General features: G+C 39.2%; 1 protein-coding gene and 1 long non-coding RNA gene across 2 annotated transcripts; one reads left to right on the forward strand and one right to left on the reverse strand.

Moving 5' to 3' along the window:
* LOC123972950 lies at window positions 1-26,753 on the forward strand. The gene is given in 17 exon segments (XM_046052729.1): window positions 1-41; window positions 1,632-1,685; window positions 4,609-4,725; window positions 7,004-7,116; window positions 7,313-8,509; window positions 9,743-9,930; window positions 10,130-10,301; window positions 10,464-10,514; window positions 10,762-10,874; window positions 15,437-16,001; window positions 17,300-17,503; window positions 17,583-17,744; window positions 21,272-21,423; window positions 23,979-24,233; window positions 25,077-25,248; window positions 25,482-25,523; window positions 26,179-26,753. Coding segments are annotated over 13 exon segments (3,306 nt in total). The 5' UTR covers window positions 1-41; window positions 1,632-1,685; window positions 4,609-4,725; window positions 7,004-7,116; window positions 7,313-7,381; the 3' UTR covers window positions 26,281-26,753.
* Window positions 12,716-13,836, reverse strand: LOC123972951. The gene is made up of 3 exons (XR_006825509.1): window positions 13,690-13,836; window positions 13,138-13,520; window positions 12,716-12,943 (listed from the first exon to the last, which is right to left on the reverse strand). It is a non-coding gene; the product is annotated as an uncharacterized LOC123972951 (long non-coding RNA).
* Window positions 26,754-27,396: the final 643 nt, after the last annotated feature.

A 27,396-nucleotide genomic window follows, 5' to 3' on the forward strand; every position in this document is an offset into this window, starting at 1 on the left:
CAAACAACACACTGGAGCACACTGTACACAAGGTATACAAGGTAATGACCCGACAAAGACAAGACAGAAACACCAGGTATATACACAGGGAATAACAAGCAGGGCGGGAGCAACACAGTTGACAGACATGAGACTAACGAGACACAGGCAGGCAGGGAGACAGCAGGGAAAACAGGGAGAGTAGCAGGCAGGCAGATTACTGAGGGGAGAAAAGACAAAACACAAGTTACTCAACACTAAACATCAGAGTAATATAAATAAACTAATACAAGCGGACAGATCACAAATAAACTAACACCAACAAGGAACAAAGACAGAAGCTAAGGTAAAACAGAACTCAGATAGACATGGGGCAACATGAATAACCAACAAAGACAGAACACACATGTTACAAAGTGCCAGAACCTAAAAGAACACAGAACTAGAACAGAGTACAAAGGAGACTAACCCAAAAATAATGTAAACAAGAACTAGGAGTGAATACTAAAACATAACTAAGGCACAGGACTGGGAACAATGACATGGAACTAAAACCGACTAAATAGCAGATACTGAACAGACAAAACACTAACTCAGAGAAACTCAAAACACAACAGACTATATAACTGATACTGGACACATGTGATCGCGCCAGTTACACAGAAGCCGTTGCCATGGTTACCTCGCGGAGCGCTTGTTTGCCTGTCTGTTGATGAGGAGCGCAGAGTGACCCTGCGGATCAAAGCCGTCTGAAAAGGCCTTATATAAACCCGTAACAACCATTCACAAGAAATTAATTTATAACTTGCCAAAACCTTTAACATAAGGACATAAAGACAAAGGCAACCATTCATACAGCAAAGTGTATGTAGGCTATATGATTGATAAATCCACAACTCAAAGTAAACATTAGAAATAGCCTATAACAAGCAATAATCAAAACATACCCAATTTATCCGGTCCTTACTGTCGACTCAGTGTTGGGCAACTTACTCAGAAATAATATAGCTATTACCTAGTCACTTAGCATATAGGCTACTATAGGCAACAACGTTACTTACAGCTGTCGAAAATACCTCTCCTCCCTGTTCTCCTGTCTTCCTTTAGCTTTTTGGCTAACAGCTGATAAGGTCCGGTGCCGCTGAGCTGCAGCGCAGTCGTGCATTCACGTTAGGGATGGTGCGTTCAGTAGGGCAGCCTTAACATGATTAGTAACTATAATAACATAACTGTTTTTGGAAATAGTAATCCGTCACACTATTCTTTACAGGGAAAAGTAATATTACAGTATTACTGCCCAACACGTTACGTACCACTGATGCGCGAGAGCCATTTCTTTTTAATTACAGATCTGCATGATTCAAATGGGTCAGATTTTCAGGTCGGAAAATCCGGAATTCCAGATTAATCCGGAAAAATCACATCCCTGATAACCATACATTCCGTAACAGGTGTACAAGTATGATGATATTTTAAAGGAAACATTTCAGATCAATTTAAACTTTTGATTCTACTGTACTATACTTATTTCAAATATTCAACACATTTAGGTTACACAGAACAAGATCTGTATGTATGTGCATGTTAGGCCTTTGTTTTATACAATCTAAGCACTCCCTATACTCTTGCATTGTTCTGTGTATTACTTGCAGCTGAGCAGGCACCTGCGCCAGCAATGGAGGACACGCACGGCACCAACAGATGAGGTAACCCCGGGCTAGGGCCACTGGTGGGACTCACTTGAGAAAGTGGGTTGCATTATGTGTTTACTGTACTGTGTCGGCTATGAGTACTGCAGAATGAGTGTGTGTGTGAGGGTGGAGGGAATGTGGGTGGAGGGGGAGTCACTACAGATGTCCTTGCCTTGAGCTTTGTCTACATGAAAATTAGCGCTGCTCTGGAAGAATAGATGGCACAGAGTGACATCACATGATTCTTGCAGTCAGATGTGGAGCATTAAATCTTGTGCAGAGAAGACATGTAGTCATTGCTAAAGAGGAATGTTGCAATAAAACAGACTGGGTACTGGTTATATTAAAATAACAGAAAGCAGGCTACTTGGAAACATTACAATATCTCAAGAGCACGAAATAATTTATGAATTTAGCTGCTGTTTTCTTCTAATATAAGCATGTGACTGAAGAAACATGGTCAAAAGATACTAGAGCATATATTATATGTTAGTTGGTGTTTACATGGGCAGCCAGATTTAGAAACATTAAATGCAGCAGAGAAAAGATGAGTTGGAAAGAGAGAGACAGTAAATAGGACAAGACAGCATTTCCCAAAGTGTGGTGCGTACACCCCTGGGGGTGTATGAGCTGCCCCTAAGGGGTGCGCAACGGGAAAAATGTAATGGTGTAGTAGTAGGTACGTGACTATCTCCACCATCGCGGCTGCCGTCTTGGTTCCAACAGACGTAACTCGGGATTTTCCCTGACAACTTGCAGTGTTATGAAAATAATTGCTCCTGTTGGCTTGTTTTTTGTGGAACTTCCGGGTTCTGATTGATTACACCACTAGAAAAACCATAGATACCTCCTCGTTTCAAGTCTCCGTCTTTCCCGTTAATAAAATAAAAAATACTGGCATTTTGAGCAAATCAAAGTTTGTTGGTCACAAAATTGTCTTGTTTTTTGCTGAAAGTGAGTAAAAACATTCTTTAAACTGTAATAGACATTTAGTTTAGTTGCTAAACTACGTGTGAACGAATTTTCAATGAATTTGAACGACGACCTTGGGAGTTTTATTGCCCGCAAAATCTGCTTCCATTGGCTAACAACGTAAGAAGCAGCCAGCAGAGTGTGCTTTAGCCGTGCCGCAGGGTCACACCTTTTGCTTTGACTTCAGTGGAAAACAGAGGACAAAATAAAGTGACTACTTTTGGCTGTCAAATGACCAGTATTGTGCGATTATTGAACCTATAAACATGGTCTTGGTATCATTTTAAAGGATATTTCAAGCTCTTTCTATCTGTACAATTTGCTTTAGCATTTAACCATGTTGAAAATTTTGTTCACATACCTAGTAGTAGTGTAACAACTACAACAATTATTTTTTGTGGAATTTTTCACGAGATAAAAACCTGAATTGAAAACTTTCCTATGTAAATTTAATAAAAAATTTAAAAACGTTATCATTAATAGTTAGTTCACAGGAAATGGCTACTCACACACCTCTTTCCCTCTCCCTCTCTCAGGCTGAACCACACAGACTGTACTTACAAATCCTCATATGGATCCTGTTTTTGTCCATGTTATCTGTTTATGAGGCTATAACAGGGTGTGATTTGTAAAAAAAACGGGGGGGGGGGGTTGAAACATATTCTTTTTTGTCATGGAAATATCCCCCACCTCCCTCTGCACGGTTCTGCACGCAGGTGAACTGTGGATTGATTGCTAAGTTCAGTCTGAGAAGAGGTTTTTTTTCTGCTACTTTTTAAAGTAATAAATATATAATCTTACATCGCGATGCAGAGTTGCAGTGAAAAGACAGAGAAGGCAGATGCATGCTGTGTTTAAGCGCAGTGAGTGGGTGTAAGGGGAGAGCGACTGACTTAAAAGCTGTCACTTTCAAGAGTGTCACTGAGTGAAACCCAGTAGCTGTGACTATGGCTATGTTCACTGGTGTAACAGGGACACTGCGCTGGCTGTCATCATAGAAACAGATCATCAGATTTTGATGTTTATTGCACCTTCAGCAATATCGACTGCCTTCCCTTCAAAGCTCCGCTGCTCAAAGTGTTAATAGGCCATAATTCACAACGTGTAACCAATCTGATAGTGCTGTGGGCGGGACATTGACCAAATAAATAAGTAAATAAATAAATAAGTTGTTTGTTTTTAAATTATATATATATATATATATATATAAATAAATAAAACCTAGAGAGAGAGAGGGGGTTTGGGGGTGCAGTAACCAAGATGTGGAAGTGGGTGAGTTGTCTAAAAAGTTTGGTTTGGGAACTGCTGGGATAACAGACAGAAAAAGGGGGAGAAGAGTTGGTGGTCTAAAATGAGAAGTACAGGAGCTTGCTGCCCTCTAGTGCCAAACACTCCAGTTCCTTCTGTGACAACAACACAATATGACACAGCTGCGATGAGGATGAATTATTCATAAATGATGGGATGATAAAACAGTATTTCACAGATCTTAGATATGAGATGTAATTGGTATCTTAGGGCTGATATCAAACACATGCTTGTCTCTAAAAATAAGTGTAATCTTGTGGACAAGACACTGTTTTTTTGATAGTTTAAATTGATATCCGTAATACTTTAAGTATGACAATACTGGGGTTGTATACGTAACCAGGAGTCCCTGAAGCAGAATTAATGAGTGTATAATCAACTTTGTACCCTTTACTTATCAATAAAGTGTCAATAATATGAACTCCAAGCAGCCTGAATGGCCATCCAGGCTCTTTAAAGCACCTGTTGTAGGTTGCATGCATCATTTCAGGTTAGCTCACCACCTCCTCTCCTCAGTTTTATTAATGCCAACAGTTTCAGCCTCTCTCTCTCTCTCTCTTTCTCTCTCTCCCCCACAGATTAACCTAGTGCCAGTCAGCACCAGCACAGGGGCGGTTCAGGTTTAATGTTTAAGCTTTTACTCCCCCCTTCTCCACAGACATTGGCCAATCGCCCTGCAAGTGCGGAACTGTGCATCCAACACCAGTAGTGAGTCACCTGAGAGACTGAAGAGGGTGAGCTGACTGGACCTGGTGGACACGGCGGCCATTTTACAGTAGGTGTCAGTTCCTACAAGCAACTAACATCTGCATGACAAGAGAGACAATTTTGGGTCAAACTGGTAAGAAACATTGTGGTGTTTTGAGATCTTTTTATTGTCCTGAAAAGAAATATGCTCTGTGTTATTAATGTGTTCCCACTTGGATGTACTGTGACTTTTTCAAGACTGTTGCTGTGTATTAAGAGCTCGTGCAGCAGCATGCTGTGAGTCACAGTTCAGCTTGAACTCCTCTGTTATTAGTTGAGTCTGAGCTCTTCTGTAGTCATGTAGTGGTCCCTCCCTGAGTTGTTAGAAATCTTTATTTTTCCTACCATTCCAGACTCTTCCTTAATTACAATTCAATTTTATTAGCAGACTCTTGAAACTTGCTTCAGCTGTGTAATCCATAACAATGAACATTTCCATGTAGGCCTAATGATAAGGTAAGATTAAATAGGAAAGAAGCCTTTGTGTTTATTTTGATGGATGATACAACTCAAGTTTAAAGTGGTCAAAATTTTTATTTTAACAATAGATCACATTGAATGTGAAATGTAACTCATAAGCCCCATTTTCACCTGAATTTTATTTTTTTTTTTGGTCATTCATCTGAATAATGAATTCTGATCCATGGGTTACTGCAATTACACATGGTATTAAATCACAATTTTGGTTGCAGTGTGGTCAGACCTTAAATATCCCAAATTACTTAGGCGGGAGTAGGGTGTGGTAATGAATCAACATTTATATGCACTTTTTTTTAACTTATTTTGTTTTACTTTCGTCGCATCTATGTCCTGTTTTTAAATCAGAGAGAGAGTCCATCAGGCTAGCAGCACAACACATAAAAGCAGACTGTAAAGATTCCCCAAGTATACAAGTACTGTAATACTCGACTCTATGTATAAACTATAAAGAAATTCGAAGGCAGGAAATAGTTTCAATGCAGTGTTAGTGAAGGTTAAGACAGAGGAAATGTTACACTGTGACAATTAGAAGATTTGTTTACAACCTTGTGTTAGGTAAAAGGCTTAAGGAGCAGCCACGTGTGTTTATTTTTAGTTTTCATGGCGCTAGAAGTGATACTGGGCACGCTGCTCATCATAATGCCAGAAGAATACAATTATTGTACCGGTTAGATACTCTCTCTATCCTTGTTTGTTTGTTTTATAGTTGAGTGTCTTTCAAAGGTGTCAGATTACTTGCTTCAGTTGTGGCATACCAAGTTGCAGCAAGACGCACTTCCTTAAAATACACAGAAGTTTGAATAGAATATAGCAAACTTACATAGTAAAGCTATAATTATACAGGATATTTCCAGTATACCATAAGACTTCAATTAATAGCTGAGTCTGAAATAGCCTGTCCCAAATATAGGCAGGGTCAATTCAGTGATTTTAGCAAATAAAAGCCTGGGCTATTAATTGAAGTTTTTCAGTAATAGGTTGCATGAAAATGCAGCTGAATTGCAGGCTGAAAATGAGTCCCATTCCGGTCCTAACATGGCATGCCCCAGGTCAAGGAAAGCAATGCCACGAAGTCAACCGACCAAGCGGGAACCTCCGGTGTCTTAAGTGTCTTAAACCTGCAATCTTTCGGCCAGCAGGGGGCGACTCCACTGGTTGCAAAAAGAAGTCTTGCTCTATTACAAATAATGTCAAAATTACTCTGCTTCTCACCTGATTTATAATGTTGGCAAACACTTTTCTAATGAGTTTATGATCTCAGCTGCCAGTTTCAAATCTTTTTCAATACAACATGATGTTCATTTAGTAAGTTATGGTCCCATTTAGAGGAAAATAGACAATAAAGCAGAGTAAGCTTTTAGGCGGGACTACCTTGTGATTGACAAGTCACTACCATGTAAGCAGTCAATAAGGCTAGACGCGACTAGTATACACCACACTGTTTATTAAGAGTTGGCAGTTAATTTAAGTACATTTTGTCTTAGGCCTGTTTTTCGCTAGCCAAAATTAGCATCCCGGTTAAAATAACAGTTAATGTGAATTATGGATGCACCTTGCTCATCAAGCTAGCTAATGCCACCGTCTTGTCCAAAAAAATCAAGATGGCGACGGCCAAAATGCCAAACTCAAGGCTTTACAATGGTAGTCCGCAAACCAGTGGGTGACGCCACGGTGACTACTTCCACTTCTTTTAAACAGTATATGCAACCGACTAAGCTTTTGCTACTACATGTAGCTTTTTCCCAGGCAGCTTGAGGTAGTGGGAAGTGGTGGAGATAAGTGATCTTTCAACTTGCTGCCTGAGTTTTTCCTATCCTGTTTTTCAGCGCATTGATTGGGGTTTTCGGCCAGCAACGTCTGAACATCTGAAAATCATAAGCCCTGTGTTCAAAAATAGTCAGTAAAAATCTGAAGTATACTGCAACATGCAAACACGCAGGTATGGTCCTTTAAGATTAGATTTCCATGAAGAAGACTGTTTCTATTATTTAATGTTGTCTGTATTGCATTGTAAAATCAGGGTTTCTTTGTTTTTTGAGAGGTTTATGAAGGTGACGTGTGTTATAGATTTTAGAGCATATAATTATGGTATATATGCTTACATGCTTAATACAATTTGTCTTTTCCTCCCACAGTTTCTCCCTCTCAATGCTTCATTTTGTGATTTGTTCTTTCTCAATGAATCACCAAAATCAGCCCGCAGCATGAAAAGCTGGAGCAAGAAATTCAAGAGACAAGAGCCTGACAGTGTGGTTGGGTCCTCCTCTAGCAAGAGGAACTCCATTAGTGATCCACCAGTGCCTGTGTGGGTTACTCACACACCCACACCAGATAATATCACAGATGATGACGATACAAATTCCACAGGCCGCACATCCAGTACTCCACCTTATGCAGAGAAGGAGAAAAAAGGGAGCATGAAGGACAGGCTGAAATCCCTCATCCCTCAGTCATGGGGGGGCATCATCAATAAATGGACAAGGGAAAGTGACAGTTTCAATAACTCTGAAGCCAGCACCATCGCAATCCTTCCTAATGGGACCAGGGTGAGTCCTCCTGTAAGTCCACTGCTGGAGCGTAGGAACTGGGGTGAATCACTGGGCAACTGCAGCCAGAACTCCAATAAGCCTTTGTTAAGGGCGAGCCCCTCTGATGATCTGTTCAATCAGGGTCCACGAGAGGAATCTCTGCTCACCAGTATCCACCCTGCAGAGTACTACGCAGAGAAGCTGGAGGTCTATAACCAGAAGTACTCTTATTTGAAATCCTGGCCAGGCCTGCTCAGACTTCTTGCCGGATTTCAGCTCCTATTTGGGGGCATGGTCTTTGCCTGTGTCATTGCCTACATTCAGAAAGACAGTGAGTGGTCCAACAGCTACGGACTCTATAATGGTGTATATAATAATGGGCAAGGCCTATCTGGGTACAGCTACAGAGGCCCCATGACTCCCTTTATATTAGCAGTAGCTGGAGTCTCCTGGATTATAACCCTCATTCTCTTGGTGATGGGATTAACTATGTATTATCGCACCATACTCCTTGACGCCCCCTGGTGGCCTCTGACAGAGGCCTTCATCAACGTGGCACTGTTCCTGTTCTACATGGCAGCAGGGATCGTCTACCTGAATGACTTGAATCGTGGGGGGCTGTGCTACATGACCATAGGCGTTAACCCCATCACGGCCAATCTGTGTCGGGTTGATGGGGGCCAGATGGCGGGAACAGCTTTCATTTTCATCAACATGGCAATGTATCTGGGAAGCTTCCTGGTGTGTCTAAAGATGTGGAGGCATGAGGCCACACGTAGGGAGAGGGAGTACTTTAAGAACAAGGTACAGTTCATTTATCCTATGGAAATTTTAGATGAAAGACAAGCTCATCGCTTCTAAATTTAGTGGGAAGGAAATCATTTTCATAAAAGGAAGTGTCTTATTCAAGAGTTGCACTTAGTTGGATGTGGGAACTGCTTCTCATGGATTCAGTATAGAAGTATGGTTAAATTCACTATATAAGGCCTATACAAAAAGTGCAACGTTAACCCTTTAAAGTTTTAACTGTCAGGTTATGATCTCAGCTTCCGTAGATATATTGCCCATGCTTTATCCCCTTTCTTGTATGACTCCTGTCAATGCTGCTCTGTAATAGTCTGAGACAGGAGGCTGTCTAAATGACATTTGGGCATCACTCTCCCCTTTTTTTTGTTTTTTGGGGTTATTTGAAGTAATCAAACACCCCATTTATTGGGATCAACAGCAAGGGATAATATTACTGTGGCAGATCTAATCCAATGAAATGTAAAGTCAGTCAAGACAATTTGCAGTGAGCATGCCATTTGTCAGTACTGTTATGTCAGCTTTTTCTGCTGGCTGATGCCATGACATTCAACCAGGATTTGTCCCAAAGCTGTAAAGTGTTTTTTTTTTTTTTTTTTACATTTATTGACCTCTTAGTATAAATGTGCCAGACACAGATGAGTTTAATGTGAAGTAGACACTCTTATTCTGCTACCCAATGTGTGTTCTGCATCTGTAAATGCTGGTTATAGCCCATACCTTTGGTATCTATAAGTAAGAAGTTTACTGTAGTCTACCAGTGTAACAAAGGGGACATTGGCACAAACAATGTTGTGTCCCAAGTACTCGTGATTGTTCCTCAACAGCTACCAAGCTTAGTACTATTTGCTAATATAGTCCATGCTATTGAGCATCACAGCCACCACCTACGGGTGAGAAACCGCATGGTCAGCTAATGTATTTGATGTCAAATAAGAAATGGTGAGAGGCCAGCAGTGAATATAATAATTCCAGCTCCCGGCTGAGGGAATGCAACTTCAGAGGCTTACCTTGTCGAAGCAAAAGAATGGGGCAGTATTTTTCCTCTGACACGTAGCTTAAGCTAAATTTTGCTCCTGGCATTTTGGAAAGCTTCTTGTAATGATGACACAGCCCTGCACACATAGTGGTGTATAGTCATTAGATAATTGAATTTGTTGGTTAAAGTTAGTTAATGATAATTTGATTTGTTGGTTAATGTTTTCTGAATTATACTATCTCTTTTACCTTTAGCCCCAAGAGGAGTTTCACCAGTCCATCCCACTAACCCCTCAAAAACCAAAACGCATATCATTCAAGGATGAAATGGATAAGTCTCTGAGTGAAGATTATATCAAGAACCATAAGAACCCAGTCAGTCTGAACAAAGCCCCAGCGTCTGAATACACCCCCAGAGTCCGTATCATTGCAGACTACGTCATGTGAGTGAACATTTAAACTGTAGCTACATTTTAAGTGGTTTTGGGACTTTTTTCTTTCTATTTCATAATCATATTATTAGCCATATTATATGGCATGTATTGCATATGCTTGACATGATTTGACAACAGAAACAAACCAAAAAAAAAATAAGCTTGTAGTCACCGTGTAGTGTCACCTCCTTAAAATCCTTTCCTACAGAAAGTATCCAGAGATCAGCTGTGTGGAAGAAAGGGAAAAGTACAAAGCAGTTTTCAATGACCAGTATCAGGAATACAAGGACCTTCACAGAGACATCAGCACCACCCTGAATAAGTTCAGAGAGCTGGATGCCACGATGGCACGACTCCTCAGAGGTACAAAAAGCCAAGCGGTGAGATGGATTTTTAATTAACTTTTATATAACACATTTATGTGATAGGCTTCCAGGATTTAATTTAAAGTGAAAATTTTTTAATTAGGCCTTCTTATTGTGTGAGCATTGTGTGTCATATTTTGTGAAAGCCATCTGGTTATCATTCTATTTATCTTTTAGGATCAGCAGAGGATTCAAAGCATTTTGAAGACATATCAGCAAAAAAAGAATGTAAGTGATATTGTTAAAAAGTGAGGACACTAGTCCCCTTGTATAAACACCCACTTGCCTTTTTCAATAAAGCTGTCCACTTGTGCAAATAATATTACTTCCATTGTGATATGTGAGTAAACTTTGGAAGTCCTCATTTAGAGAATGAATCAGGCAAGACGATAGTTAGCAGAGGAAGAGGAAAAAGGCAGATTTGGGTGGTAGTGATTGTAAGCCATTAATCTTTTTTATTTTCTAATTTTCACAGGAACCTGCTTTCCTAGAGAAAAAGGAACGCTGCGACTATTTGAAAGCTAAATTAAGCCACCTCAAAAAGAGAATCCGCACTTTTGACCAAGAAGCTATTGCAAGTGGTCAGACGTGAAGAAGGAAATATCTGCAGCACCTGCTGAGCAGACAAAAAAAATAAACTTTGCGTCATCGGGTTCTTGTCTTTTGCACTAGCATATTGACTGCATTGAATGTATTGTATTTTGAATGAAAAGCATATTTTTCGATCTGGGTAGATTAAATAGATTATTGGACATTTTTCTAACAGAATCAACATGAGGTTAGTGTTAACATGTATCCACAGTTCTAATCCTACTGAGCTACAACATTATTAAAGGCTAAATGGTACACTTGTTTTGTACAGCTTTCACTAAATGTCATGTTACATTTTCTTATTGTATACGTGTCATTTATGTCTGTGCAGAGGGTCAACATGTTGCTTCAGTGTATATTTTAAATTAAAGTTCTGCCAGTTTTTCATGTCATACTTTTTTTGGTCGTTTGTTGACAGTTGGTTTACCTTTGTGGGTAATCCTTTATTTTTATTGTCCTTTAGCTTTGTAATTTCTTCAATAGACCTCAGACAAAATAACAACATCCTGTGGATAAAAATTGTGGTTTCAGAATTAAGTGGAGAGTAAGTATTGAAAGCTATGAACGTCAGCACTTAGTATTTTGAGTTGTTACTGTTAATCAAAAACTTTATCAAGCCTAATAAACAGACTGTTCAAATATTTGTTATGGAACCTTTGACCTAGTAGCCTGGTACATTGCTCATGGCAAAACACGGTCTGCGTAATAGAAAAACACCAAATATGTATTTTAATTGATGATTGGGATTTACTGTACAGATTGTGTCTGTCCTCTGGGTGTATTTCTGGACAGCAGTTAGCATCAAACAGGCCATATCCAAAACAGGTTGTAAAGTGACACAATTCACCCTGTCAGAAAGAAACAGAACTTATGAATCGCCTATCCTCCCACAAGTCATTTTATTTGTAGAGGAATATGCATGTTTTTGTTTTGTAAGATAAGACTGAACTCTTATTTCTTCTGAGGGAAACTGTTGTGCAGCAGTTGCAGTAGAAACAGGAAAGTACAACTATAAAATATCAATAAAGTATATAAATAGCAATTAACACATATCCAAAATTCAAATAAAATTTCAGTGTACCTGAATTGTTGATTTGACATGTTCCCACACAGGATTTTCTAAAAAAACTGATAGAAAGCATCTTGGTAATGTGGCGACATAATAATAGTCAATCTTTTTTATCTTATGGAATCAACTGTTGTTAGGCCAACCTCCCCCACATTAACTGTCTGCTAACTGTGTCCCTTCTGCTATAAAATCCCATGTGCGTGCACTATCATTAGTGGTGGTTTTCTGGATAAAGCTGTGACAGCCACCTCGCCTTGTATATCAGTGTCAATTAACATATCATTATCAAAGTGTTTTTCTCCTCTTTTATGTTCTTGTGTGCGGAGAGTGATGCCGGCCATTTGGATGTTTTAGTACAGCAGTATTAAGGACAATGATGTTTACTGCAGACTGATGTAAAGTGATGTGAATGAAGATAAAGTTTAGGGCAGTTTTAGTTATATTGCTTAATGTCTTGGAAAAAGCCAGCAGCATTCTATGTGATGGTTTACTGGTTTAACCTACATGTTAGGCTGTATGTAGTAGATACCTGCTGGCCTGCTTTCAGGACTGCATTAAAGTAACATTATGTAAGATATGTTTTTTAGTGGGATTTCGTGTGTACACTGCATTTGATATGATTACATTACAATCAAAAACTTGATTTGAAGTTGCCAACTTTGCTAACGGTGCCAAACATCAAGCAAGACAACACAAGACATAACGTTACATACATAGCAATATTATTTACTAGTCCAACTGTGGACACAGAAAGAATGCCAGCTTGGCATCGGTCTTGCAGCCTTTTATTTCACAAAGCTTCCAACTTCCAAGGCCTTGCTTGGACACTCGCCTTTTCCCTTCTTGCTTCCTCTGTCGGAGTCCTCTTCAGTCTTTTCACCTACTACCGGTATGTCCATAGAGGCTGCTGAGCCTGGTTATGTTGCCCGCTGGCCTGGCTTCATTCTCCACCAGCAAAATGTTGCTAGAAACTTGGCAGGCAAGTTAGCCAACAAAGCTAGACAGCAACCGACGCCAAGAGCAGAGTAACGTTACTGATTAGTGAGTTACCTAAGTTTTCAAGTCAACTCAATATTCATAGCTAACGGCTAAACCTCTGAGTTAATACAGTTTGCTAACACAGCCAAACATCAACAAAACTCAACAACACTGGACATAGCACGCCAGCTAACAGGTAGTCATATAACTTACAAGTCCAGCAGCAAGTAGGCCAGCTTGGCATCTGTCCTGCATCCTTTCATCTCTTTTAGCTTGCGCCAATAAGTAAAAGCCAGTCCGATATTTACTCTTGTCTCTCCCCCGACGTCTTCTTTGGTCTCTTCTCAGCCTCTGCTATTCATATTGAGAATACAGAGCTAGCTTCTTCTTCTTCTTCTTTGTTATATTTTATGGCAGGTGGCACCCAGCGTGAGAGCTAGCTTCTTCCAAAGAACTTTAATTGTATATTATACACTTTTTGCTTCTTCTTATAGCTTGCTTGCTTTAGAGTCGTGTTGGTGCCGTAAAGCAATAAGGCGTTGTCATGATAAATTTCCAGCAAGGCTGGAGTGGCAAAGTCACAGACTCAGTTTACCCTGTAAGTGTACAATCAAAATGATTTTAAAGCTGTTTTTAAGTTAAAAAAAAACACAAAAAACAACTACTACATAATGATGCTTTCACACTACACAACTTATAGGATTGCCTTTAGAACTGGTTGGTAGTCTATATAAAATGCCAAAGGGAAAAGGCCATCATAATTACCTGAAGTATCAGCTGACATCTTCAAATTTCTCTTTTTGTCTGAACAGCTCACTTGTTGTTTTTTTTTTACTTAAACATAAGACAAAGGAAAACAAATCCTCATAATTGAGAAGCTGGAACTTGGAAATTTTTCCGTGAAAAAGAAAATGACCCTAATTAGCCTACTTGATCAACTAATCAATTAGCCTAATCAACCAACTGTTTCACTTGTGATTGCCTTTAATATATGTAGGCAATAGCTTCACTGTATGACCACCTACACTATAATAGCATGCAGCTATATTAATAATGATACAATTATTATTAGGCTATTATTATTATTATCATTATTATTATTACAATAAAGCTATCCTTTACAGTAAAGATCAAATTATACAATGTTGTGGTTCGTCAAAACATTCATAAACTTTAAAAAGTTCGAGTGTATTGCATGAAGTGGACTGAGAGTACATGCGGTCTTTAATTTTTAATGTTAACGCAGCTGTAGCTGATGGCGCATGGGAGCCATCAGGTCAGTTGTGGGTGAACTGTGCCCCTGCCGAGACGCTCTGCAGGTTTCATTATCGATTTTTGTTGGGTTTTTTTGTTAGGAAAAAATATCCAGCATGGAAAATGACGAGGTTTACGATCGTCGGTAGGCTATAAAGTGTGCAGATCGAAAGGAGACTATCGTGAATAACGCGATATGAGGACAGGTGAGCTGGACGGGTGTAAAGTTGAAGAACGTTTGCTGTCGTGTCTGGGTAAGTTGTGTGCCCCTAATCGATAATTTCATTGTTAAAGTTGTGTGAAGGTTTAAACGATTGTTTCATATTAGAATGTGTTCACTGATTTGGCCTGTTGAATGTTTAAAGATGACTTTCACCTATTATTAGTGGACTTCAACTAAAAGCACTTTGAATTGCCGTTCGTTTTGACCAAAGTAAAATAAATTGCTCGGATCTTACACTTGAATGAATGTAAAGTGGACAGAATCTAAATATTTAGTTGGTTTGTTTGGATAACAGTAATATGCAGGAATATGTCCAGTTCAATTGGTGAATAGCGAATAAAGAGAAAAGAGAGGAAAGTTAAAGACATTGAGGAATTATTTTTGTTTTGTTGTTATTTTTCTTACTTTCTGAGAGCAAATTTAAAAAGTTATAGAAACTCTGAAATTGATCAAAACACCCAAACAGCTCTCTCAAGCCTGAGTGGGCTTATTTTGTAACTTCCCGTTTTTCTCCCAGTGGGCTGACACTCACAGCAGGTTCACAAAGGTAACATACAGTAGGCCTAGATGCAGCACAATGCAGTGAACACCCTCGCATGGCTGCCGCGGCTCACCTCTTATCTGCTGTCTGTCTGAATTATTGAAGCTTGAATTATTGAAGCCTGTTGGGTTGAGTTCCTCTGGAGTGATGAAGTGTGGGTCAGCGATACTGGGGAGACGGTTCAGGCATGGGCTGAGGTGAATGAAGGGCAGAGAGGTCCATGCTGTGTTTAAAACAAAAACCTAGTTACATCATATAAACAAAAGTGCTGAAAGGACTATGAATGGGCATTTGGAGTAAAGTTATTTTATATTCTGCCTTCACATTTTCAATTCTAAGAGTCTTTTTTACATAAGGCATCACTCCAGAGGACTGAAGTGATACAAGGTTAGAATTTGGGTAAAGTGATAAGATATTACAAAATATAACAAGGACGTTTTTACCATGAATTAATTTAATCTTATTTTTCCTCCCTCTTCCAGGTGAAATTGCAGTAAGATCTTCTAAACCATGTATGAACCTCAGTATTACGATAGCCCCCCTGTGTACAGCCCGCCTTACAGCACCACCTCCCAAGGCTTCTATCCCCCAAGGAGCGTTCACTCCCCCCAGAGCCAGTATGTCCCATACACCTATAATGTCCCTCCAGACTCCTACTATATGGAAGAGACGCCTCAACACTTCTACCGCTGGTTTTCTCCTCCTGGTTTCGTCAAAACCTTTCAAGGAGCTACAGTACTCATGTGTTTCCTGATCTTCGCCTGCGTGGCTTCAACCTTGGTGTGGGACATGAACGGATTTGGGTATGGGGGCTATGGTTTCGGGGCTGCAGGGGCGGTCACAGGCATGGATTTTGGATATCATGGAGGCAGCTATGGTTACAGTAGCTCCTACATGACGCCACATTCTGCCAAGTCGGCGATGATTTCCATGGCGGCCATTTGCTTCCTGGTTTCACTGGGGTTCCTGGTGGGGAGTTTCTCACGGTCACGGATGATGCGGGGGTGCAGGTTCTACCTTACTGTGTTCATTTGTGATATCATCTTAGCTGTCCTTCAGGTAAGTTTCACCAAATATAAAATGTATCAATCAATTCATGATCACACACAGAGCAACATGTTACAGTCAGGTGTGGGTCATGAGGGTGGAAACAGTAGTAGTGATAGTCACTGTAAGAGGAAAAGGGTGGGAGTGTTTCCAGTTCACAGAAGAGATACAGTCCTTACTCAAAACAAATATCTTGTAGTATTGCCTTCTGGTGTATTGAGTCCCATCTCAGCCCCCTCTATGACATACAGTAATGGTCTTGATTCAGTTATTAAATAAGGACTTGATTCTGACAGTTTGATACCGAAGTGAAAAGGCTGTGGGGCAGCAACCTAAATATGAGTCGAAAGTGGCAAAAAGCTGCATAGATGTTTTAAATTCATGAAATTCATGAAATTGGGGCAGCAAAAACAAGCTATAAACAATACAAGTTGAAATGGTGAACTTGTTAGCAAAGAGTTACTCATTTGCACGTCCAACAAACAAATTAAAGTAAAATTAATTTGGACATTTGTGTGTTCTGGCCATCTGATGAATGTGAATCCAAAGTTCAGTCTGCTCTGTTTTGGTCTTTCCTGAGAGAAATATTTGGCTCTTTAGCTGCTAAATGCTCCACTATGTTCACAAGCTAGTTTGCTCACTGTGTCTACTGTCAAGCAGGTAGCAGTGGTTATTTATTCTGTTATTTATTTATAATAACAGAAGGGGACTAAGCATTAAAGGCTAAGTTCTGTATTTTTTTTAACCTGGATCGCATTTTCCCATTTCTATATGGCTTATTGGAATAACATTTTTTAAAATTGGTCCAGTATTGAGCGAACACTCTGCAATTGGCAGCAGTGATGAGAGCTGCAACGTAATCTTTGTGAGCAATTGTACCCCGTCAAAGTACGTCCACTTAAATGCCTGTTTTGCCACTGAGTTATTATGAATGCCTGACAACATTATGGAAAGGATCTCTACCTTTTTTTAATACTGAGATCCCTTTTGGCTATGTTCACACTGCAGTTTCTGGTACTGTACAGTGCGTATAAGCCCTATAACTCTCCCTATCTACTGTTTCCGTCCAGACAAGTAGCAGAATTGTGACGACGGTCTGAATCTATGAGCAACAAATATTGTGTCACTTTGGCTTGCGGTCTGAACACAGCATTTGACTACCTAGAAACATTGCTTTATCGCTCTCGTCAAAGCCAGTCCCTTGACAAAAAATGTCATTTTTTACTTTTTGTATTGGCAGCATCACTCAAAGATAACATAGGCATTTAAATCATTACAGTGATTAAACGTGCTTCTCCTTTGATTTTAAGGGCATCATCAATATCATCTTTGTGATCGGAGTGAACCCGATGTCTCAGAGCTCACAGAGCATGCTGTACAATCCCATGCTGATGATGTGCCAAAACATCCAGGGCAGTCCCAGTTTCAGTGGCAGCGTGGGGGCCGGTTTTCCAGGGGGGTTCCCCATGTACAATCAGTACCTGCACCACTACTGCTACATGGACCCCGAGGAGGTTAGCAGGATTATTCTATTTTACTCTATTTTATTCTATTTTATTCTATTCTGATCTATAATTTACCGTCTTTCCTCAGGCGGTTGCGTTAGTGTTGGGTCTGATGGTGGTGTTGGCCCTGTCCCTGTCTGCTTACTACGCCTATAAAACCCGCAGCAAGATTTGGCACCACAGCCAAGCTAACATCTACTGGGACGAGCCGCTGGTCAGGCCGTCAGAGGGGCAGGATGTTCAGGACTGGGTGAGTAATGTCTCTATGTGTTTTATGATTTTTTTATTCATGATATTTTAACAGGATGAATGGTGATTGTGTTTGTGTGAGTAAAGACTGAGTGAGATGATATATTACTTACAGGCCACAAAAGACCTGTGGTTTATGTTTATTTCGATTTCCCCAGGCAGATAAAAAAACAAAACCCAGAGGGACTTCACTGCTTACAATCTCATGTTTGTTCTTTTCAAGTTACCGGAAGGTATAAAGCTCAGAGCCAATATATACTCATTGTGAAGTTCCTCGTAGCTTTGTAGTGACCATTAGGTTTCACAAACTCACATCTCCTGCTGCTGTTGACTCAGAGAATGCTGCTGTTAATCTGCGGCGCACCCAGGTTTCACTCTGACTGATCATTAACCAGACCAGTGATAACAGCCATATAAAAATGAATGACAAGAAACATTATAGGATTTCCTATGAAAGGAAACACAGCCAGGCAACACATTGAAAGTAATTCACCTAATGGTTAGGAGCCAGGTTTCAATTTTCCAATATTATCACACATGCATTTCCGGCACACACGACACATCACATAGATAGACTGAATCATTTGAAACCAGTAAATGTTGTAAATAGCTCACTGCGTTCTTGACCAAAGAAGAAACATGTATTCTTAAGCATATGACAAAACCAGACTAGAAAATATGTAGAAGATTGAAATTAACAAAGTAGCTAAAATGGTAGTTGTCAAATCTTTACTGCCATACATTTGCTTATAATTAAATAACATTTACTTTTTTTGTTTCTTTAACACAGAACCATGAAGGTTTCAAACTAATTGCACCATATGGTTCAACAAAGACATTCATAAATAAACTATCCATAGCAATTGGTATTGGACATAAACCTATATATAATTAACCAGTAATGTTATTAAAGTACATTATTCACCTGAAAGTTTTACTCTGAATTGTCAGCTGTAATGTATACCCAAGACTTTCAAACACAACACATATATGCAGAAGTGTCTCTATTCAAAATTGTCTGCTTGTAGGGGGGTTTTATCAGAGGGCCCACAAGTCCTGCAGCAATTTGGCCATTCACTTTTTCTCCCTGTGGTCATTATGTAGGTTAGATAAGCTATTGTTTATGCGCTGTAGCTCGCCACATACAGATTGGAAACCATAGCTGATGTCTTTTGTCGCACTGGAAGAATGTTTATGGCAATATATTACATAAATAATCATTCAGGGCTCAAAAATCATTTGAGCAAGTGGGTCAAAGTGGCAGAAAATCTAGTGGAAACTGGCAGGTGTGGCCTAATAACAACAATAATTGATAAATCCACCATAAAGTTGTTGAGATAGTTTTATTTGAAGGACAGGTGAAAGTATACAGTATTAATAGATGTAAGTATAGCAAAAGTATGATTCTTAACTAATATACAGTACATGATTTTGTGTGTGATAAATATCTGGCGGCTGCTCCCACAGGTGGAGAGCCACTGTCCCAGACCATCAGTGCTCCAGCATTTAGCAGGTGCTGTAAAGCCCTGTGAAAGCTGCGCTGTTTGTACTTCACAGCAGTAGCCTCATGTGGTATTTAGCAGTGATTAATCTTCTAGTATCAGTGTACTATGAATGTATCATGTCCACCATGACTCATTATGGAAAGGAAACAACATATTCATTCAGTTTATCCAGCGAGGCCTTGGCCTACATACTGCCATCCCTGCAAAGCGTGTAGCAAGTCGCTTCATTGAGATGCAGGCCCTATTCTGGGGCACTCTTGTATTTCAGTGAAGATGCTTGCCTTGCAGGGAGGCATATATAATGTATGTGGCATGTATAATGTATAAAAAGGGTTGAGTTGCCTCAGTGTTGCTGTGTGAATCCCTCCAGAGTGTGATGGCGCTAAATGATTCAGTATGCAAAGGGACTGCTACACACTGCTACAGACTAGACTCCTGGCAAAGAAGTAATTTCCTTGTGTTTTGTGCTACGTTTCTGTTTAACTGGAACTGGAAAGGAGCGGTAATTGAGAGAAAATAATGTAGGATAACTACATAAAAAAACACTGCATCAGTTTTTGAAAATTGTATGTTGATTGCATTATACGACAGCCCAATTAATATTTATCAAAAAAAAAATCCCTAAAGTCACAGAGGAGACCAGAACTAAGACTGTAAACATGAGGTGAGTGTGCAGCTCCTCCTAATAAAGTAAATATCCTGAGATGATGTACAAAAAAACAAACAGAGAAATATTTCATGGAGGCGTTGATTTATTTTATACTGCAGAACAATAAAGAAAATAAATATGCTGAAATGATTATTCAAATTGGTGATCATCATCTCCCTTTAAAGGGAGGATGTTTTGCTCTTTTCACTGTAAATTGGAAACCTTTGCGTTAAAGACATAATTTTGGGGTCTAGAGTTGAAACAATTTGAACAAGTTGACTAATTCATTTATTATTCGACTGAAAATTAATCAGCAACTATTTTAATAATCGATTCATTGATTGAGTCACCTGCCAAACATTCACTAGTACCAGCTTGCTAAATGTGTTGCCTTAACCTCTGGAAAATTGTGATGAGCATTTTTTCACAACGTATTGGCATTTTATGACACATAAATGATTAATCAAGAAAACCATCAGCAGATTCATTTTTCAAGAAAATAATCATCTCTCCATCATTGGAGCACTTACAGATTTACGTGTCAGTTCTTTGGATTTTAGCTTCAGCAGTTTTCCGGGAGTTTTATTCACATAGAGGATCATCCTTAGACTCCGCATTCATGAGATCTATTTCACAGGCTGCTTTTTCCAGACATTCACATCAGCTCACTAGATCCTCATCCTGTACGACTACTCTCCGATCCAGAAATAGGCCAATGACTAGAATTCATTAATTATGCATTACAGTGGATTACATGAGACATAATGCAGTTTTAGTGTTTGGTATCATTTGACAATGTTTTATTTTGACTATGCTGTATTTAACATTACATTTTTTCTAAAATTTTGTGGTTGTAAAGGGTTGTAGCATTGTGTATTGTTGTGTAGGTGTTAAAATCTTCCGTTTGATAAGCACGATATTTTCTTCTGAAAAAGAAAAGAACCTGGGTGCCTTGCTGCATGTTTACCTGATATTTCAGAAAGAATGAACAGCAAATGTTTCATTTTATTGCTCTGTGTGTGTGTGTGTGTGTGTGTGTGTGTGTGTGTGTGTGTGTGTGTCCTTGTATGTTTTTGGCTACATGCAAACATGTCTGGCAGTGACACAGTCTGCACACTGTCCTGTGCAGTATAACGAACCCTCCAGTTCTGTACTTTCTTTCTGACATAAAAAATGCATTTGATTCATCCTCATGATTCTAAATATGGCTTTATGCCTCAAAATACTGAAAGACATACAAATCACATTATTAGTATTTTCTGATATTGTTGATTTTCTGTCTTATGCATCTCCTAATAAATAAAATCTAATTATCTGCAATGTAAACACATAAAATTAAGTGATTTTGACTCCAGTCTCCTGTTACTGTCTTAGGTGAACCATGTTGGAGAGGTGCGCAGCACACAGCAGGCTCCAACTGTTGTTGTATCAGAGAGAGCAGCACCTAACCTGAGGGTGGAGAAAAGTGTGGTTTCCTACGGCAAGGGAACAGTCAGCTACAATGAGGAAAATTATAAAAGTAACAGGTGAGTGTTGGCTGCAGCTAATGAGTCCGTGGTGCAAGAACACCACAGTATGGTCTGTGCTCTACCTAATGTTAGTCTTATAATAATTATAAAAAATTCTTCTCTGTGAAAATAATATCAATTACGATGATCTGTTTTCTGATCATTAAAGTTCTACGAGCAAGTGAAACAAATATGTGTTGATGTATTGTTTTATACTGAAAGAAGTTAAATTACTGAATTAGATCATTTACTGTCTTGGTCCAATCAGAGTGATCACATTGTTCCAAAAGTAGATTTGCTTTCATAAAGTCACTAAAACACATGATTGTTTTATTTGATTGCTTTTGTTGCTTGGTATTTGTGACCATTTGTTTTTGTCACATTGTAAGCTGCTAGTGTATATTGTTTCATATGAAGAGTAATTTCACTTATTTTCTGATCATTATATTTGGCTTATTTTGCCTTTTTTGTTTGAATGATTCTGTGATGTTTGTTATTGTTTTTGTGTGGACCCCAGGAAGAATAGAGACCAGTTTGTGGAAGGGATCCAAATAAAGAATAAAGAATGGGCTTTGAAGTATTCATTTGTTAAACCAGCAATAAAACCCACTTGATCTAAATTAATTCATTATTAAACAAGCTGAGAGGACAAAAATTGCCCATTTGTAAATTGTCATTACCTGGTTTTGGAACAGGGAAATAACAGCTGTGCTCATACTTCTGGGTATGGACTGAGTGGTAATAATATCCTTGTATAATAAGGTCAGAATTGGAGAAAAGATGTCCGGGAAACATTTATAGAATTCTGCAAAATAACCATCTGTCCTGGTGCTGTACCAGCTTTAGTGGCTGCCTTAATGCCCATTTCCTTGACATCTGTCAAATCAAATCAGATCAAATAAGATTTATTGGCATGGCAGATCATCTATATTGCCAGACCAGTACAGAAAATTATTAACACTGACAGATCTATTTTTTGTCTTCAAAGAGGGGTACATGGTTGAGAAAGTCATCTACTACATTTGGGTTGTATTTACATTCTGATTCATACAACTTTGAATGGTATTCTTGAAATGCCAATTTTATTTGTTTTTGTTCAAATATTAAAGATCCACTGCAATCATGTATGTGGACTTTTAGTCTTGTTACTACCTCAGCCTGCTATTATTGCAGCAATAGCAGTCATATACACTCACTGGCCACTTTATTAGGTACACCTTGCTAGTACTGGGTGGGACCCCCTTTTGCCTTTAGAACTGCGTGTGAGTAGCAGTCCCTTTTCTTAGTGGCATGCTTTCTACAAGGTGTACAAAACATTCCTCTCTTTGGACCATATTGCCATAATAGCATCACGCAGTTGCTGCATATTTGTCGGCTGCACGTCCATGATGCAAATCTCCCGTTCCTCCACATCCCAAAGGTGCTCTATTGGACTGAGATCTGGTGACTGTGGAGGCTATTGGAATACAGTGAACTCATTGTCATGTTCAAGAAACCAGTTTGAGATGATTTGAGCTTTGTGACATGGTACATTACCCTGCTGGAAGTAGCCATCAGAAGATGGGTACACTGTGGTCATAAAGGGAAGGACATGGTCTGCAACAATACTCAAGTAGGCTGTCGTGTTTAAATGATGCTCAATTGATACTAAAGGGCCCAAAGTGTGCCAAGAAAATATCCCCCACACCATTACACCACCAGCCTGAACCGTGGATTCAAGGCAGGATAAATCCATGCTTTCATGTTGTTTACGCCAAAGTCTGACCCTACTATCTGACGAGATACTCATCAACTCAGGGAGCATTTCTTTTAAACTTCTATTGTCCAATTTTGGTGAGCCTGTGCGAACTGTAGAATCCAGTTTCAAGGTTCGACATGTTGTGCATTCAGAGATGGTATTCTGCATACCTTGGTTGTATCAAGTGGTTATTTGAGTTACCGTTGCCTTTCTGTCATCTCGAACCAGTCTGCACATTCTCCTCTGACCACTGACAAGAACAAGGCATTTTCGTCCACACAACTGCGGCTCACTTTCTCTTTTTCGGACCATTCTCTATAAACCCTGGAGATGGTTGTGTATGAAAATCCCAGTAGATCAGCAGTTTCTGAAATACTCAGACCAGTCTGTCTGGAACCAACAAACATAAATCCCCTTTCTTCCCCATTCTGATGCTCGGTTTACTTACGCTAACTTCAGCGAGATGTCTTGACCACGTCTGGAAACCTAAATGCATTGAGTTGCTGCCATGTGATTGGCTGATTAGCTATTTGTGTTGACAAACATTTGAACAGGTGTACCCAATAAAGTGGCCGGTGAGTGTATGTTGCCTGTGTTGACATTTTTTTGTAATAAGTGGTCAAAAATGGCCGAATGATTCTTTTTTAACTGATACTTTTGAGTGTTCGATTCAGACCTCATATCTCTGTTATCGGCGATACTAGATTTAGCACAAATGTTCTCCTGAATTTGCAGCTTAAATTCTAATAAATCCAACATAAATAAATGTGAATGTCGACGTTCAAGCATAAATATACAATCAATCATCAAATGCCTGTGTCTGACATTTCCACAGTTCCTCTGCTGACAACAGCAACCATCGGGGAGCTGAGCCTCTGTACCAGAACAACGGGGTCACAGTTTGTTCCAGCAACTCCTCCGACAAGACTGACTGCTTCAGGAATCCTCCTCCTTATCATGTGGAGAGGGAACAGAGGAAGGACCCAGAGCCCAAGCCTGCTGCTCAGGAGATGATGGAGTCCCAGTATGAAACTGGTTACACCACCGGAGAGACTGGCAATGAGCTGGACCACACAGATTACCTTTACAGGTGGGCCACTCCTCCACTGCCATTTAATACCGCAATCTTGGCGTGTTCATCATCTGAGCAAGTATTCAAACAAGTCTAATCAAATGGGCAGTTCAAAGTGTTTTCCATATTTAATTAAACTAAAAAAACATTAAATACAACATAAAGCATTTAAACGCATACTAAAGAGGTAGAGAAATGTAGAGAAAAAAAAGATAAATAAGGATGCGTGGACGTGAATGCAAGAGATATCAGTTTCCCCTAAGCTAAATAACGTTAAAAACATGTGAGGAGGTGCACACTACAATTGTGGTTACTATGCTTAAGTTTAGTTACTGTAATTGAACTGAAAGACTTGTAATTCACAGAAGAGCTGTATTGTCTGCATACTGGTTCAGATGCTTTTCCTCAGTGTAAAATAACACAATATTATTTTTGAGGCAGGAAAATACTGAAATTTAAAGATGTGGAATATCAGCATAAATGTTCGCTATCAGCAGCTTGAAGCAAGACAAATCAGCATCAGTGTCAGTAAAAAAAAAAAAAAAAAACTTGTTAAACCCAAATGAAAGTATTTAAGTCCAATCTGAGAGGAAGTATTACTTTCTTCAGGCTTAACTTTTTTTAATTAATAACAGGAGAGACTGGAGAGAATGTGCCCTGCCCTGAACAGACAGTATTATTTCAGAGGAAAATGCTGTAATACCACAAATGCTGACATTACAACTGTCTTCAAGGCAAGTTGGCCAACTTAAATTATTTTTATTTTAACACTGGTAAGAAAATAAAGCTCATCACCTTCTCTTTTTGCCACTGCCTCAATAATACTTTAAATTTAATATTCATATTAACATCCCACTCCAGGCAGTACCCAGAGATAATTTCAGACAAGCAGCGCCGCCAGTACAAGAAGGAGTTTGATTCCGATCTGGCTCTCTATAAGAGCCTCTGTGCTGAAATGGATGACATCAGTGACCAGATGCACAAGCTGAGCCGAGAACTGGACGTGTTGGATGAGGGCTCCATGAAGTACCAGGTAGAGAAAAATAGGAGGGAGGTCAGAGTGGACAAATCCAGGGCAAGCTTCCTGGAGAATGCATCGTCATAGCTGTGTCTTTTAATTAATTAAAATTTATCAGCTTAGTTCATCCTCAGTATGATGGACTGCCATAGAATCACAGTAGTGAAGATGAACCAAGACAGATTTCACTTTTCTGCTATAATTTCAGAATGGTCTTATGTTGTTTACGTTATAATTTTCATTTTCAGGGTGTGGCAGATGAGTATAACCGACTCAAAGACCTGAAAAGGGTGAGTGGAATTATATAATGTGGTATCATAATGTGAAATTAAAGAATTAGTCCAATATTCTGGGAAATAAAAGCTTATTTGCTTTCTTGCCGATAGTTAGATTTGAAGATCGATACCACTCTCATTTCTGTACGGTCAGTATGAAGCTGCAGCCAGCAGCCGGTTAGCTTAGCTTAGCATAAAGACTGGAAGCAGGGGGAAACGGCTAGCCTGCCTCTGACCAAACCGTGTGCAGTGACTTCCTGGAGTCTCAGCTGTTACCTAGCATCCTTACCAAATTTAAAGTGCCACTGAAATTGTGACAATCATAATTATGGAACAAGAAATAGACTTTGGCACATAAACCAACATGAAACTACAAATTGTTGTTTACACACTTTGGTTTTTGTGTGAATTAAACAAAAAGGAAGGAAGGTGTAGTGAGCGGGTGTAGGACAGAGCCATGCTAGCTGTTTCCGCCTGTTTCAAGTCTTTATGCTAAGCTCAGCTAACTGTAACATCAGACTAATCAAGTAGATATGAGAGTTGCATCTCATCTGTCTGCAAAAAAGTGAATGAGCGAATTTCTCAATGTTTTAATACTCTACTATTGCTACCAATGCTGATAATGTTGATTGCTTTATATCCGCGTGCTTCAATTTATCTTACTTCCTAGACGCCAGACTATCAAGCAAAGAAGAAGCAGTGCAAAGAACTTCGGCAAAAGCTTTTCCACATCAAACGTCTGGTGAAAATCTATGACCAAGGTCTTTGTTAGTGTTTTAATAATCTGCTCAAACAGCTGAGGATGAACCCACACAGGGTGCGACTTTGCGAAAGAAACAAGGATTTATACTCCATTTTTTCTTCAGTTTCACTGTTTTTCTGTTTGAATTGTAACAGTTCAGTCCACACCAACATGGCCCTCACACTGGCCTTAGAGTCACTGAACCTCAACTGTTTTTGACCCCAGTGTTTACAGCTTCTGTATTAGTTTCTGCAGCTGTCAGAGCAGATTACTGTCAGAACAGATCTTCTGATAGACTCTCTGTGTGATTGAATGTGTTGCACCTTGTGTGAGATTTTACTTTCCAACTCAATGGCAATTTTTATTTAATGCTGTTTAATTGTTACAGAATGTTGTATTATGGAAACTAATGAATATCAGTTTTTATACAAAAAAATAATGTGATGAATAAAAGTCTGACAGAAAAGGAGACAATTATTTAAATAAATCAGCTGTTTAAACTGTTTTGGCATATGAATTCAAATCACACTTATACATTTATGATACATGTTGCAGTGTTTATTTGGCATTCTTCATACAGATGTAATTACAACACATTTTCAGGTAGTTTAAAAAAAAACATAACAAAAGACACAGTCATTTTTTGATTCTTTTAATAACGTTGTCCATACACATGAAATTTTAAAAACTCAGTAACACAAAGATAAGAAAACAGTTATAGTATATTTATCTTTTTTTTCCCTCACTTACATGATTGTGTGAGTTGTTGCCTAAAAGAAGAATATCCAACTTTCAAAAGGCCCGGTGGTAGATCAAGAAGCAGAGTTACATCCTTCTACATGTTTTCCTCCCTAAATGCTGAAATATGTTGTATTTAGAGTTGATTTTGTGGTTTTGTAAACTCGCCTCTTGAAATACCTGTGTGAGGTAAATTCTGGTGGACCAGAGTATCAGGGCCCGTCTTCTTTTAAACTGTTCACAGATAGTGTGATGTTTTGGCATTGTATATCCTCCAAGTGCAGTTTTCCCACCAGATTTCCATGCATTACAGTATCGTCTCACATCATTCACAACAGCAGAGACTCACTCAGATGCTTAGAGATGAGAGCATAAACATCTCTCCGTCATATCACCTGTAATGGCATG

The sequence above is a fragment of the Micropterus dolomieu genome, linkage group LG06 (assembly GCF_021292245.1).
Source record: "Micropterus dolomieu isolate WLL.071019.BEF.003 ecotype Adirondacks linkage group LG06, ASM2129224v1, whole genome shotgun sequence".
NCBI lineage: Eukaryota > Metazoa > Chordata > Actinopteri > Centrarchiformes > Centrarchidae > Micropterus > Micropterus dolomieu.